The 16,957-nt window shown below is 44.4% G+C and overlaps 1 protein-coding gene across 1 annotated transcript in view; it reads right to left on the minus strand.

Moving 5' to 3' along the window:
• MNAT1 (MNAT1 component of CDK activating kinase) overlaps positions 1–15,863 on the minus strand; it is a 136,723-nt gene extending 120,860 nt beyond the window's left edge. The window contains exon 1 of the mRNA XM_083619427.1: positions 15,669–15,863. Within this exon, the coding sequence (XP_083475553.1) occupies positions 15,669–15,757 (89 nt within the window). The 5' untranslated portion in view covers positions 15,758–15,863. The remainder of the gene's footprint in view (positions 1–15,668) is intronic.
• Between the last annotated feature and the right edge of the window lie 1,094 nt (positions 15,864–16,957).

Raw genomic sequence — 16,957 nt, forward strand, 5'->3', positions numbered from 1 at the left:
GGTGTCCACAAGTCCTGGTGTTATGAGAGAAAGAAACTTTTCTCTATCCTCTGCCTTGCATAATTTCATAAACTTCTATCGCATCAACTCTTACTTGCCTTTTCTCTGTAGCAAATAGTCCCAAACGATGCGAGTCCCTCCAACATCCTGACAGGGGCTTTTCTATGGGGTTGCCTAGAGAGACTGGGCCCAAGGTCTTTTGCACGGGTCCCCATGTCTCCTTCTCATCCCACACACTCTTTGCTAACATGGCAGGTTGGCATGCAGCAAAGCCCAGTGCCAATAATAATAATAATAATAATAATAATATAATTTTATTTATATCGCACCCTCCCCAGCCGAAGCTGGGCTCAGAGCAGCTAACAACAATAAAAGTAACACAGGATTCTAAAATCAATTCATTCTAAAATCAATTCAAATCAAATTAATGGCAACCGTTGGGCTAGAGTTCTGGTGAGGATTACCAAAGGAGGGGGTCAGACTGTGCCTTGGCCAAAGGCCTTGTGGAACAGCTCTGTCTTGCAGGCCCTGCGGAAAGATGTCAAGTCCTGCAGGGCCCTAGTCTCCCTGTGGCCCAGGACCTCCAAGATGTTTTTGTTTGAAGACCATAAGGTCCTCCGTGGGACATACCAGGAGAGGCGGTCCCATAGGTATGAGGGTCCTAGGCCATATAGGGCTTCAAAGGTTAAAACCAGCACCTTAAACCTGATCCTGTACTCCACTGGGAGCCAGTGCATCAATGAGACACCAAATTCCAGGTATCCAACCAAACATCAGGAAGAGCTTTCTGACAGTAAGAGCTGTTCAGCAGTGGAACAGATTCCCATGTGAGATGGTGGACTCTCCTTCCTTGGAGGTGTTTAAGCAGAGGTTGGGTGGCCATCGGTCCTGGATGCTTTTGTTGAGATTCCTGTGTTACAGGGGTTTGGACTAGATCACCCCTGGGATCCCTTCCAACTCTAAGATTCTCTGACTCTATGCTTTCCAGGGAAATGTCCCAGCTTCAGTCAGGTTGAGCTGAGGACTACCTGAAACCCTGGAGAGATGCCACCAGCCAGTGACAACACCAGGGTAGAGAGACCAATGGTCTGACTCCCTAGATGGCAGTGTCTTAGGTTTCCAAGATAAACATTGGCATGAACAGATTTCCAGAGCTTGTTCTTTTACTCTTAAGTTGAAAGACACAGCATAGATGAAGGAGCCTGAGAAACTTAAGCCTAAAACTCTCTGTGTCATAACTACAGCAAGGAACAGTACTGTTTTCATAGCACATAAAACTTACACACACAGGCATACATATATACACAATGTACATAAAAACCGCACACACATATGTACCTCACAGGCGCAAGGAGATTTACAGCTATTTAATAAAAGTCATATTAATCACCGTTCCTCCAAGGCACACAGTTTAAGTAATGGGCATGGATGGCTTGAAGAAACAAACGAAGGCAAACGAAGAATAAGAAAGCGGTAATTTCTGCTCACTAACACTTTCATGTCCCAACTACATAATAATTCAAGCATGCAATCAAAAAAGTTCAATCCTGCAAACAATTCTTCAGATATTACTCATCTCCCACAAGAAAGAACATCAGAGTGATTATATGGCTAGGTAACACCAAAAGAGACCCTCCTGGATGTTTCACTCATTAATCACCTCAATAATTGATGTGTAATAGGCATTGGAGACACTTATAAAGGAGCAAGCGAAGTCTGCCCCAAAACAGCTATACCAGCACAACACACACACACACACACACAGAGAGAGAGAGAGAGAGGGGGGGGGGGGGAGAGAGAGAAGATGTTCATGATACATGAGCACTACCCACAGATCTAGCAATGAGAGCAAAGGTTTTTGGGGGGAGGGGGGAATTAAAGGTATATATTGGAATCTGGATTCCATTTTGGGGTTATTTTGATGACAGTTACTTTAAGCAGTTTTAAATGATGCCTCCCCTCCTCAATTGAAATAATATTTTTTTGTGTGTGCTTATTATTTTTGATTTTTTAATGTAAATTTGTTTTTATTCACCTATTTTGAATTTTAAAAGCACCGATAATCAGTTCAAAGCATCTGTAATAAGAACAGACCTATCTCGCACATCCGTACGTCTGTGTTTATTTTAAAAGCTTGCCTCTTTGGGGTTGGGAGAGGAAACGGGAGGTCACTGGCAATGATTATGCTGACATTAACCAGTAGGGATGATTATCTTTGTAATGTTTGCTAATGTTCCTTTAAACGTCCAGTGAAATTGTTGTAAGACTAAGAAAGCGTCACCATGACACAGTCACAAGGATGGCCCCTTCAGTCCTTCAATACGTCAAAGGTCTCACACAAGGAGATGCACACAGGTATAAAATCCTACTGCTTGGGGACTTCCGGGTTAGCGCAATCGACTAATGGCGGATTCCCTCCGAGCTCCGGAGGGAATCTGCTCAGTGGGGGACGGGTCCTGCCGCGGCGGCGACGCGGGGACCCTCAGAAACCACAGGCGCTGAAGCCTGTGGACTTGGTGACTCGGCGGGCACCATTTGCGCCCCCCCGACCCACGAAGGAGCCTTTTTAAAGGCTTCGGAACGGGGGACAGGGAGCGGCGCGGTGCTGTGAGTCGACTGCTTCCCCTACGGAGTGAAGCCGCATGCCATGGTTGGAGAGCGCTGACTTCTTCCTTTGAACATTTGGACTAAAAGTAATAACCCGTGAGTAATACGGAAATTGGATTTAAATTTTCTTTTTTGGATTTGGCACGAGCGGGGAAGGCGCAAAGAGGAAGTCCATCTCCCCGTCTTGTAAACATCTTAAAGCAAGGACTAGATAACTAAGGTTGAGAGAACACCTTCTTCTTGAGAGGATAAAAGTAATTAATTTCACGTTTTGGCAGTATAAGTGAATTTGCTGGAGGATAAGAGTTAATTTTGAGAGTGGAACCGTCACCCCCCCCCCCAGGACCCGGGAGCGATCCGTGAGAGAGCCTGTTGAAGAGACATAGAAGATTTTGACCGCTGTCAAACTAGCTGTCAAAGCTGGGGGGGGGGAAGAGAACTTTGTTTCTGTTGCCTTTGCTGGTTATATTTGTTACATTCAGGTAATAAATTGTTGAAAATAAAGAGAAAAAGTTAATTTGACTTTTGGATTGGAACTGGAAGGAATACTAAGTAACCAGAACTCCTCTAGAGGGGGCTCTGGGACATTACAAGAATGGCTGCAAGTGGAAAAATACTGACTGAACTGGAGAGGACTTTCCTTCTCCTGGGAAAGTTACAAGAACAAAGCAATGTTTTGGCTACAAATGTCACAACATTGAATGAAACAGTAAATAAACTTGCTGAATCTGGAAGGGACTTGATTCAAGTCTTTGTATCTGAACAAAAAGTTTTTGCAACTGAACTAAAAATCTTTGCAGCTGAACAAGAAATCTGAGAAATTTGAGAAAGTGGGGAAAGAGATATATGACGATTTAGAGGGAAAGGAAGGAGGAGCTATAATGCCGCAGATGATTAAGGAGAGCCAGAGGCCTGCTAAGATGGATATAAAGGAAAAGAAGAATGAGATTATGAAAATCTGGTTTGAATGGAAGAATGAGGAATGGAGAGATCTCCTCATGTGGAGATCTGAAGACTTATGGATTACAAACTTGACTAAAGTGGAAGCTGGAGTTTCTGGGACATTTGGACTTAAAAGAAGTAAGAAACAAGATTTGGACTACACTTTTAAATATGGAGGTCTGGCTGGAAGAAACATGGACCTTATTGGGACAGAGCTTCTCCGAGATTTGGTGTTTAATATAAAGGACTATCAAAAAAACCGGCAGAGAGGAATTGAGAGAGAATTAAGAGCCTCGGACGTGAGGTCACCAGGCTGATAGCAGATAGACTGATGGACATTTGTTGGAGCTCGAAACCGGGAAAGGCGGGGAGTGGGGCTTTGGGAATCCAAAGGGTGTACAATTATACTTTGGTTGTTTTTTTTTGTATTTTGTTTTGCTACTTATATCAAAATGGGGAACTCGTGAAAGGGAATTGGGGTCGATCTTAGAAAAAGATATTAAGAATAAGTACTGACGTATAAAGACTGAGGTTTATGTTAAAATTGGTTAATTAAAATGAATTAAATATAATAAGGTAAAATTTGGGGATAAGAACTTGCTGAACTAAAAATTGAATTGGAATACAAGAAGGGGAGGGGTGGGGAAGTCAGGGAAATATGTTATTGAAAGTAAGGAATGCAAATTATATGTGTGTGTTTTTTCTGTTTTTTTGTTTTTTCTTTATTTTTTGAAAATTTCAATAAATATCTTTAAAAAAAAATCCTACTGCTTGTAGTATGCCTCTAAATCAGGCTTCCTCAACCTCGGCCCTCCAGATGCTTTGGGACTACAATTCCCATCATCCCTGACCACTGTCCTGCTAGCTAGGGATCATGGGAGTTGTAGGCCAAAAACATCTGGAGGGCCGAGGTTGAGGAAGCCTGCTCTAAATCATGGAAGAAAAACTCTCTAACGACAGCCAAACCACACAGATGCACTGTGAAACAAATAAAGGTAAAGGTAAAAGACCCCTGGATGGTTAAGTACAGTCAAAGGAGACTATGGGGTTGTGGCGCTCACCTTGGTTTTCAGGCCAAGGGAGCCGGTGTTTGTCTGCAGAAAGCGTTCCTGGGCATGTGGCCAGCATGACTAAACAGCTTCTGGTGCAACGGAAAAAGCAAGGCGGAAGCCAGAGCGCACGGAAACGTCGTTTACCTTCCCACCACAGTGGTACCTATTTATCTACTTGCACTGGTATGCTTTCAAACTGCTAGGTTGGCAGAAGCTGGGATAGAGCAACGTGAAACAAATAAGACACAGACAAGAGAAAAGCAGGCAACACTCCCACTACAAAAAAAGGTTACACCCGTATGTCTCAAGAGACAATGGAGTGCACTTCCGCTGATGAAGTCAAACCACTGAGGAATCACAGCATCTGCTGTAGCTGCAGAGACCGGAAACTCGTAACCGCTGCCTCCCGTGTTGTTTTTGCTGCATTTAGCAGGACTGACATGACTTCTCTGGAGCGCAAGCCTGTACAGTGTGTCTAGAGGTCTTGGGCTGCCCAGATGACAAGACACACACCCCCGGCCTTGCTGAGGTGGTCCAAAGGAAAGCAGAACAAGATGCCGGACACCAGCTTGGCTGCAGGAGTTCCCGGAAGGAGGCATATGAGGCACCATCCAACTATCTTAGGGACTCTGCTCCAGATCTGTGAAGCCTTTTCTTCTTCCAAAAATATCCCACAAGGCAGTGGAGGCTTAGGATCAGAGTTTTGCTTCTTCTAGATGGGCTAACTTTCCAGGTTGACGAGCCCCACCTGCCCCTCATTTCCCGCTACAACACGTCCGCTCAATCTGCCAAAGCCTGTCTTCGCGGGTATGCACACACATATATACCCAAATCAACTTAAAGAAACTAGGAGGGGAGCCTTGGCAGGTGCCCAAGAATATAAATATTATGATTCCGGTATGAATGACATTGATGTACAGTGGTACCTCGGGTTACATACGCTTCAGGTTACATACACTTCAGGTTACAGACTCCGCTAACCCAGAAATAGTACCTCGGGTTAAGAACTTTGCTTCAGGATGAGAACAGAAATCGTGCAGCAGCGGCAGCAAGAGGCCCCATTAGCTAAAGTGGTGCTTCAGGTTAAGAACGGACCTCCAGAATGAATTAAATACTTCACCCAAGGTACCACTGTATTATGGCCCAAGTTTTTGCTTATTAGTGGTCAATTTGATACCTCCTAATGATCTGAGGCATCTGAGCACCCAGCATCCCTGTGCTACATACAAAGAGATGCTTCCCACGTTACAGGAAAGAGAAGTTTCTGTCTGTCTGCCTTATGTTTCTATGCAGTGCATAAAAGAAGAAGCAAGTACGGTATATCTATATTTGAATCCAAAGATACAATTGGCACATGTTTTCAGCTACAACTCTTCATCTCAGATATTACAGTCCTCTCTTTTTGGAGAAATGAGTAGGACAAATGGGAACTTTCATTGTAGTGAGTGGTATTTGATGCTGGCCGTACTCAAAGTAGACCCATTGACTGTAATGGACATTGCTAACTTAGAATGTTCTCGAAGCTACCAGTATGAATTTGACCAAACTGCAGGAGGCAGTGGAAGACAGGAGTGCCTGGCGTGCTCTGGTCCAGGGGGTCACGAAGAGTTGGACACGACTAAACGACTAAACAACAACAACTTAGAATCATTAGTTTCAATGGGCTCTGAGCAGGACTTCACTGGATACAACCCTATGTGACCTTGAGCTATATATAACCCATCATTCCACATGCAACAAACAGATTATGATTCATGCATTTATTAATGCATTTATTCTTTTGAGTTTTTCCAAAACTTAGAAGCCTATCTGAATTCCCTATCATTCTTCTCAAGCCAGGAATTTTTACAGACTGACCTTCCAAGCCGCACTATGTCAGGTAGGGAAATGGTCAACATCTTTTCTGAGCTGAGTTTTCATGTATGCGCCAGGCTGCCTGAAAGAGGACTTTAAAAAAATTAAATAAAAAAACCCCTACAACATACACCAACCTGCTTTAAGTAATCACCATTGTTTATCCAACTCCAGCTTTCACAGACAGCATCTCCCAAGAGGGACCACAAAGGATGGTTAGGATGTTGCTACTTCTACAGTCATAGAAGTCACTGCCTCATCAAACGCACCATGAGGGCTAGAAAATTGCTGCCATGTTTTGAGAGAGAACTCAAATACAAATACTATTCACTCCTGCACAAATTGCACAGACCTCAAGAGGAATAATCAAGGGAGTAGAATTAAGCATGCCCTTGGATGCCTCCAAGATTGTTGCCTGAAATTAAAACTGCAGTTTAGACCTCTCAGCCTCTAATGGCTTACTATACGGAGTACTTTCCTTCAAGTCAACAGGAACGGTGAAATCAGGTCTGGACTAGCTGACAATAAAAAAAGTGTTTCAGATCAAGTAATCGCAAGCAACAGCACTATTAGCTTTGGCCCTTTTCTCAGTGCCAAAGACTTCTGCATTTAAGGTAATAGTTGTAGTTCAAAGTCCCCTTCTTCTTCTTTTTTTGAACTGTAGCCACAGAGAGCCGCAGAAGATGTCAAAGCAATCAGATCTTCTATTTTTAAAACTGTACATCTTAGAGATTGCAACTTTCTCTCTCTCTCTCTGGATCACATTTGCAGCTGATACAGCCTTCCTGAAACAATAGTGCTGCATCTGCTTTTGCTGGCCGAGTGGTTGACCTTCAAGGAATATGGTACAGCAGTGCCGCCCCCCCAAAAAAAATCTGATAGCAAAAGCATGCTTTTTCTTCTTCCTCCCGCATTAGAAAAAGCACAGGCCCACTTATTCTCAGAAAGTGTTGCTTTTAAACATGAAAGAGAAAAGGCTAACAACCTGCCTGCCCCTGTACAGATCACATCTGGGGAAATTCTATTCATGGCAATACACCCTACAAAATACCACAGGGCAGTGAGGGCTGTTTTGCAGAATGCCCTTTCATGTTCCATACGCGAAGCAGCAGCCATTAGTCACTTCAGACTTATCTCTTTGCCCAAGCTCTCCCCGATCCATAACTGGATCTTGCTTTATGCCTCTGATTTTTTTGTTTAAATTCACTTTTATATCCTTCGCTGTGTTTTCATATTGCTGGTTTTAGGCTGTGTTGTTTTTTTTAATCATCACCAAACCTTTTATTGGCATCACATACAAACTTCCAAAACAAATCAATACAGAATTACCACTTCCCCAGTGGCACAAAACATTTGCTAAAAGAGACAGAGCAGTCTATCGTCACAGGTTTTTTTAATGATATATTGCTCTGTTTTTTTAAGATGGTACACTGCTTAAAATAATCCTGAAATATTAAGCAATATATAAATGCTTTTAAAGAAAGACAGAAAAGAACTGGGCTTATAGCAGTGGCAGGAAACCTCAGGCACAAGGGCGAAATGCAGCCCTCCAGCCCTCTCTATTCACACCTGTAAGGATATCAGGGGGTTGTTGTTGTTTAGTCATTTAGTCATGTCCGACTCTTTGTGACCCCATGGACCAGAGCACGCCAGGCACTTCTGTCTTCATGTCTTTGTCCATGGAGTTTTCTTGGCAGGGATACTGGAGTGGCTTGCCGGTTCCTCCTCCAGGTGGATCACGTCTGGTCAAAACTCTCCACTATGACCTGTTCATCTTGGGTGCCCTGCATGGCATAGTTCATAGCTTCTCTGAGTTATTCAAGCCCCTTCGCCACGGCAAGGCAGTGATCCATGAAGGGCGTTACTCGAGAGCAATCAGGCAAATGCCTCCCTGGTCGGCTGTAAAGCCTCGTTATTGGTGCCAAAAACCCTTCACCATGCAGAGCGCCACTATTCCGTGGCCCACTCATTCACTGGCAGAATCTGTGAGTGGGTGGATCTTAAACCTTCCCCAGCAGAGTGGTTTCTTGACGCCCAGTCTGCGCTTCCGCTCTCTGCGCAGAAGCCTACTGCGCAGGGAGGGCGTGGGTAACAGAGGACCTCTCTCCTCCCCGCTTTGCTCAGGCAAGGTGTCCTGGTACCGCCTCGCCTCCTCCGAGCCCTGAAGCTCCTCTCCACTGGAGGCGTGGTTACTCTCCTCTGCTGAGGAGGTGCTGCTTCCCACGATCTTTGGGGGCTCTCTGTAATCCATCCAGCTTTTCCCCTCTCGCCCCTGAGCCGATGGCAGTTCCCTGACAACACCCTTGTGCATTTTTGCCTTGCTGGCCTTGAACTCAAGCATGCCTGGATGCAGCAAAGCAGGTGTGAGAGTGTGGGTAGATCAGACTTTTTGCCCATCTTGTCAAGCACAGTCTACTCCAGCCTGGTGCCCTCCAGCTGTTCTAGACTAAACTCCCATCATCCACATCCTGCATGGCCAATGGTCAAGGATGACTGGGGTTGTAGTCTACAACACCAAATATGCAGACTGAATTCTCCTCCAGCCCTATAGTAGGGTCTACTTTATGCAGTACGTCTTCTGGAACGGTTAAATACTCTACCCGAAGAGGGCTGAAAATAGTGGGAGAGTGCTGCAAGGCTCGGTTAACAGGCTGGTGCGAACATCAGTTTGGTGTAAAAAGAAAACGTTAAATAATTATTTGAGAATGCAGTCTACAGCCTCATCCAATACCACATAGATTAAGCAGCCTTGTATGCTGCTTGAGCATCTTGGAGGAAGGACAAGATAAAAAAGTAATTTTAAAATTATAGAGTTGTTTTTTTTAAAAAAAAAGGTGTTCCACAATTAGGCAAGATCAGACAAGCCACAGAGATTAATTTGATCTGCACATTTCATGCAATCAGCAGAGTTCAGCGACTCTTGGATCAGAATTTAGTGTAGGATTTTGATTTTATCATTTAAAATAAAGAATTATTCCTGACAAGTTTTATGGATGTGGTGAACCAGCCTTCTTCTTCCTCTTTGATATGGAAGGAAAAAGGAACAGGTCCAATTTTTAACTGGTTGGTTTTTTAAAAAATATTTCTCTATATATTTTACCCCATGTAAGAGATTTGGCCCCTGACTTGTAGAGACCATGTGGCACATTTTACAACCAACCATAAACCTCATTTCCACAGTCCTGTTCAACACAACAGTCTTCACATTAATTAGATGTATTTTTTCCCCTTTGTGCAGTATTTCCTTTCCATTTTCTTTCTTTTTAGTGCCTGCAAGACAACTCATAAAGCTAAACTTTCCCAGCTAAGGTTCATTACAAGCAATGAAACTTAAGGAGGAAGTATTAAGAGATAAGCTTGTGGTCTTCCCATAAAGCCAGCCTGGCAAGCACACACTCAGATGGGCAACCAGACGTTGTCTTGCTCATACACAGTTTTTCCCCTCTTGGTTAAACACAAAGGACAAGAACCAACCAAAGTTGAAGGGCATTCAAGACCTACTGATTTAAACCGGAGAGACTCAAGCACAAGCTCAGCTCTCCCACTGAGTGCTTAATTTCTACTCCATCAGCTTTCCCCAGTCTACTTGCCTTGCAGGCAGTTTGGACTACAACTCCCATCAGTCTCAGCAAACACAACGCTGGCTGGGGCAGATGGGAGCTGTAGTCCAAAGCATCTGGAGAGCAGCAGGTTGGCAAAGGATGGGCCTGATAAGCTGAGTCCTAAAATTAAAGTGAAAGTGATGTACACAGAAAACTAGACAAAAAACCCAGTAAAAATGTACCATAAAACCGAACGCTACCTTAAAACGCATGCTGGAAACATAAAGTTTTAGTCATGCACCTGAAGTTCAGCAAATAGGGTGCCTGTCTAGGAGGGCGTTCCACAGGATTGGGCCCACTACAGTGGACGCTCGGGTTGCGAACATGATCCATGCGGGAGGCATGTTCGCAACCTGCAGCGTTCACAACTCGCAGCGCCGCGTCTGCGCACGCCCAGGTTGCAATTCAGCGCTTCTGCGCATGTGCAAAGCATGATTTAGAATTTCTGCGCATGCGCGAGCGCCGAAACCCAGAAGTAATCCATTCTGGTACTTCCGGGTTCGGCGCGGTGCGCAACCCAAAAATACGCAAACTGAAGCGTCTGTAACCCGAGGTATGACTGCACAATGACTGCATATTCTTGCTGACCTTGTACTGAGCCACAAATAGGTAAACCCTGCCTGAGCTTGAAGCTGGGGAGGAAGGCACAGAAGGCCTATCCCCACAGCTGCACTGGTCCTTGGAAGAGTCCCATGATGTCACAACCAGTACCTCAGCCCTACGCATTGCACATGTTTTTAATCTGAGGGAGCATCCAGTTATGAAGGTCCCCGCGTAGCCTACAAATTTTTAGTTGTGCCCAGGCGTGTGCTCAACACTGCCTGTGCCTCTCTTGTAATGTGTTATTTTTGTAAATTTTCTGTTCTAGGGCCTTCCTTGTCAAGCTCACCAGACGGTAGTTACCTAGGTCTTTCTTTTTCCCCTTTTTGAAGATAGGGACAACTTTTGCCCATCTCTAGTCTCTTCTCCAAGAATTCTCAAAGATAATAAATAAAGGCTATGAAATTACATCCACAAGCTCCTTTAGTATCCTTGGATGCAGCTCATCAGGCCCTGGAGATTTAAATTCATTTAAAGTAGGTAGGTCCTCCCTTACTACCTCCTTTCCTATCTTGGGTTGCAGCTCCCTCCTTACATCATTAATTTTGTTATCACCAGATATCAAGCACAAAAGTAGTCCTGTTTCTATGAGCAAAGATGCTCACATATTACCGGTGCCAAGAGAGAACCATTTATACTGCCAATAGGGTTTAAGCACTGTTCCTGCTAGTGTTGAGATATAGTGTATTGCTAGAAGCCCTACTCTATAAAAAGACATAAAATTCCACACAATATTACACTTCAGGGCAATCATTGAAAGCAATCCCGTGCAGTATGCACTGTATTTTCAGACTTTGAAGGCATTCAATAGTAGTCAGGAGATACAAATTGCTTACAAACAAATTGGCTTTTTAAAAAACATAAATGTCTTTGGGAAGGACAATCTGGGCCTAACGAGAGACTTTCAAAACAATTGTGTCTGGTGTTTGTTTGTTTCATTACTAGAATAGGACAATTCCAAAGGACAATGTAAGACAAGTAGCGTTGACTTTGATTTAACCTGTTATAAATTGCTTTCATTTGATATTTGCTGATTGATTTTAAACCTGATTCAAGTAAAAAGATCAATCACATTAAATTGAAAAAGGGGGGAAAGAGGTCCAAACTGAAAAGAGAGAGCTGGCCACCATTCATCTAAAGACACACCTCATATCTTTATTAGAGTTGGGCAACACATTTAGTCAGGGAATCTCTGGAAGAAAGACCATGAATAATCTGATTTTGCTCATGATAGATGAAGTGCTACTGGCTTGAAACTCATCATCTGAAGAAGTGAGCATGCACACAAAAGCTTATACCCAGAACAAACTTTAGTTGGTCTCTAAGGTACTACTGGACAATTTTTTGATTTTTTAATTTATTTCGACTTCTTGATCAAGACAGAATCCCACCTGGAGAATCCAAGTACGTACAATTTAACAGCAAGCATCAAGTGAGACACCTTCAGAATATTTTTTATTCAAGGAATTCCCTGGAATACTGTTGCCCAGAATGTTATTACTACAACTGCCATATGGGCTTTCAGTGATGGTGCTGTAATAAATAAGAATTGTTGGAATATCAAGCAACAACTAAATCTTACTTTACTAATACATCCTCTTCTAATCTATCAAGGAGACATTGGCCTGGTTAACACATAGTAACTTTAAGCCATTGTTTGTTTAGCCTAACTTTGGTTTGTCTCTATTGTTTCAGGCAGGAACCTTTCCAAGAAGACACCAGGGACTGAACTTGCGACCTTCTGCACATGAGGCATAAAAACATCAGACGAACATACCTCCACATGTGATGGGAGTGTCCCAAAATCCAACTATTCTGGACAACAGCCATACGAGAAATATGTAAAATAACCAAGCAAGTATTAGAAATCACCCCAGAATTGGCCCTACTAAACATCTTCCAAGACAACAATGCCCATTTACACCACAAAGAACTCATAACCCACTTACTCTCGGCAGCCAGAAACATCATAACCAGACACTAGAGAGACCTGTCAGGAATAAGCATGGACCAATGGTACCAAATAGTATGGGAAACAGCCTTACTAGAAAAATTAACCAATAAACTGAAACTGACATGGGGACAAATAGAAGAAGATGCCTTCACCCCGGTATGGCTCCCCTTTATCACATACACAGCCCAACAAGACAATGACAAAAATCCACCAACAGCATACAAATCAATATGGCTAACCTGATCCAAAATACCCACCCACCCCACTCACACATGAAAACAAAGACCACCACAGCCAACCACAAATGAACAGCCACACCCTAGGCCAACCCCAACCTCTCTCACCACCAAAGGAACACAAGTGAACAGCAGAGAACCTGCACATGCAACACTGACACGAAACCCCACATATATTAAGTAAAATAGAAACATCACCACCCGACCCCACCCATTTGCACCATCCCCCCTCTCTGCACTTCTTCTCTCTGCTATTGCTATTGCTAGTGCTATTACTATTAGTAGTAGTAGTATTTATGAAATTTCTATAACGCCTTCCATCCAGGATCCCATCACAGTTTACAATATAAAAGCACAAAAATGCATAACATAGTAACAAACAAAAACAATAAACCCCCTCACGTAGTTTAAAAGGCCATAGATTGTTTAGTTAGACAAAGGCCTGGGAGAAGAGGATGTTTTTTGCACCTAAAGATATGCAACAAAGGCTCCAGGCAAGCCTCCCTGGGGAAAGCATACCACAAGCAGGGAGCCACCACAGAAAAGGCCCATTCTCATGTTGCCACCTTCCACAGAGAAGGCACACAAAGGAGGGCCTCCGATAATGACTTCAGGGTCTGGGTCAGTTCAGTCCTTGAGGTATTACAGTCCTGAGCCATTTAAGGCTTTATATATCAAAACCAGCACTTTGAATTGGGCCTGGAAACTAACCGGCAGCCAGTGCAATCTGGCCAGGACTGGCGTTCTATGCTCAAACTGCTTTGCCCAGGGAAGCAACCTCATTGCTGAATTCTGCACCAGCTGAAGTTTCCAAATCCACTTCACATGCAGTCCCACAAGTCACAGAGGTAAATAACTACAGCTTTTAGAAGACATCTGTTTAGGGAAGTTTTTCCTGTCTGATACTTTATTATTATATTCTGTAAGCCACCCAGTGTGGCAGGGGCAACCCAGTCAGATGGGCAGGGTACAAATAACAAAACTATTATCATTGTTATCCTTATTGTGCTTTTATATTTGCTGATAGCTGCCCAGAGCAGCTGGGGCAACCTGGTCTGGTGGGCGTGGTACAAATAACAAAATCATTATTATTATTATTCTAATGCCTTGCAGTAATCTAGCCTACAGGTTTTTACCAGACCAGAGGCAGTTATTAATAGTAGCATTTTTGTACCTGAACCGGAGGAGAGGCAACTATTAATTTTAGTACCTGCCTGTTGCGATTGTACGACTCCCCTTGGCTTTTTGCAAGGGGGTTTGGTGAGATGGCCTTTTGCGGTCCCTTCCATTCTATGCCTATATCTATCTATCTACAGTGGTACCTCAGGTTACATACGCTTCAGGTTACATACGCTTCAGGTTACAGACTCTGTTAACCCAGAAATAGTACCTCAGGTTAAGAACTTTGCTTCAGGATGAGAACAGAAATCGTGCTCCGGTGGCACTTTAGCCCATTACCTAAAGTGGTGCTTCAGGTTAAGAACAGTTTCATGTTAAGAACGGACCTCCAGAACAAATTAAGTACTTAACCCGAGGTAAAGGTAAAGGAAAAGGGACCCCTGACCATTAGGTCCAGTTGTGGCTGACTCTGGGGTTGTGGCGCTCATCCCACTTTATTGGCCGAGGGTCCCGGCATACAGCTTCCGGGTCATGTGGCCAGCATAACCCGAGGTACCACTGTATATATCTATATCTATCTATATCTATATAAACAACAACACCTGCTTGCTGCAATTGTATGATTCCCCTTGGCTTTTTGCAAGGGGGTTTGGTGAGATGGCCTTTTGCGGTCCCTTCCATTCTGTGCCTATATCTATCTATATCTGTGTCCAGGGCAGCTGTTTACCAGCTCCACCTGGTACGTAGGCTGAGACCCTATCTGCCTGCGGACTGTCTCGCCAGAGTGGTGCATGCTCTGGTTATCTCCCGCTTGGACTACTGCAATGCACTCTACGTGGGGCTACCTTTGAAGGTGACTCGGAAACTACAACTAATCCAGAATGCGGCAGCTAGACTGGTGACTGGGGGGCGGCCGCCAAGACCATATAACACCGGTCTTGAAAGACCTACATTGGCTCCCAGTACGTTTCCGAGCACAATTCAAAGTGTTGGTGCTGACCTTTAAAGCCCTAAACGGCCTCGGTCCAGTATACCTGAAGGAGCGTCTCCACCCCCATCGTTCTGCCCGGATGCTGAGGTCCAGCGCCGAGGGCCTTCTGGCGGTTCCCTCATTGCGAGAAGCAAAGCTACAGGGAACCAGGCAGAGGGCCTTCTCGGTAGTGGCGCCCACCCTGTGGAACGCCCTTCCAGCAGATGTCAAAGCGATAAACAACTACCTGACATTCAGAAGACATCTTAAGGCAGCCCTGTTCAGGGAAGTTTTTAACGTGTGATATTTTATTGTATTTTTGGTTTTTATGGAAGCCGCCCAGAGTGGCTGGGGAGGCCCAGCCAGATGGGCGGGGTATAAATAAATTATTATTATTATTATTATTATTATTATTATTATTATTATTATTATTATCTATATCTATCTCTCTCTATATAAACAACAACACCCCGGAATATGTTATATATATATGTGTGTGTGTGTATATATAGATACACACACACACACACATACACACACACACACACATACGCACACACACACATATATATTATAGAATTTATATAAAATGGGATCTCTCTGTGTGTGTATACACACACATATACATACACACACACACACGTACACAGCCCATTTTATGCAGCAGCTAACAGACAAGGATTACTTCACCCCCGAAGCAACCTTCCCCCCTCAGAGGCCGGCAGCACTTACAGCGTGTGGCCGCAGACGTTGACCATGAGCTTGAGGGAGGGGTTCCTGTACTTGGTGGTCTTGCAGCGGGGGCAGCCCTGGTCGTCCATGGCGGCTAGGGTTCCCCTTCCTCCTCCTGGCGCTGCAGCTACTCCTCGCCGAGGCTCAGCATCGCCGGGCAGCTCCGGCCAGCGGCGTCCCTCCGCAAACAACGTCCGGGCGCCTCCGAAGCCTCGGGAACGAAAGTTCCGCCTGGCAGAGGTCGCGGAGCGGGGGAAGGAAAGCCGCGCCGCACAGAGAGCCCGACGGCTGACTTCTTTGAATTGCAGACTTGGAGGTTGTGATGGGCAGTTGTCTTTCCACAAGGGCCCAGGCTGATGCCGAAATCCAGCACCGCCTGAGCTCTGCGAATGCGGCTTTGTCCCGATTGAAGTGTTTGAGGAGTGGGACATTCGCAGCGAAACCAAAATGCTTCTTTACAAAGCTATTGTCCGACCAACCTTACTGTTTGCTTGTGAAACATGGGCAACTTATAAACGCCATCTCCAACTCCTTGAAAGATTCCATCAATGGCCATAGCTGTCAACGTTTCGCTTTTTAATAATAATAATAATAATAATAATAAATTTTATTTATATCCCGCCCTCCCCAGCCGAAGCCGGGCTCAGGGCGGCTAACAACAATCAAATAATCAAACAGTCAAATAAACCAACATTCTAAAAATATTTCATTATAAAAATCAATTAAAATCAAGTTGATGGCAACCATTAAGCAAAACTCTGTGCAGGTTGCCAGAGGAGGGAGTCAGGCTGCGCCCTGACCAAAGGCCTGGTGGAACAACTCTGTCTTGCAGGCCCTGCGGAAAGATGTCAGGTCCCGTAGGGCCCTAGTCTCTTGTGACAGAGCGTTCCACCAGATTGGAGCCGCAGCCGAGAAGGCCCTGGCTCTAGTTGAGGCCAGCCTAACCTCTCTGAGGCCTGGGACCTTCAGGATGTTTTTATTTGCAGACCGTAGGTTTCTTTGTGGGGCATACCAGGGCAATTCCCTTATTCCGAATAGGAATCCTCATAAGAAAAGGGAAAAGTTGACAGCTATGTCAATGGCATCTCCGGAAAATTTTACACATCACTTGGGAATACGGGAGAACTAATGCCAGTGTACTGGAAGAAACAAAGATCACCAGAGTTGAAGCAATGATTCTTCAACATCAACTTCGTTGGACTCCTCATGTTGTGCGGATGCCTGATGATCGTCTTCCAAAGCAACTACTCTATTCCGAACTTAAAAATGGAAAGCGTAATGCTGGTGGT

The sequence above is a fragment of the Podarcis filfolensis genome (assembly GCF_964270895.1).
Source record: "Podarcis filfolensis genome assembly, chromosome: 1".
In the NCBI taxonomy this organism is placed as follows: domain Eukaryota; kingdom Metazoa; phylum Chordata; class Lepidosauria; order Squamata; family Lacertidae; genus Podarcis; species Podarcis filfolensis.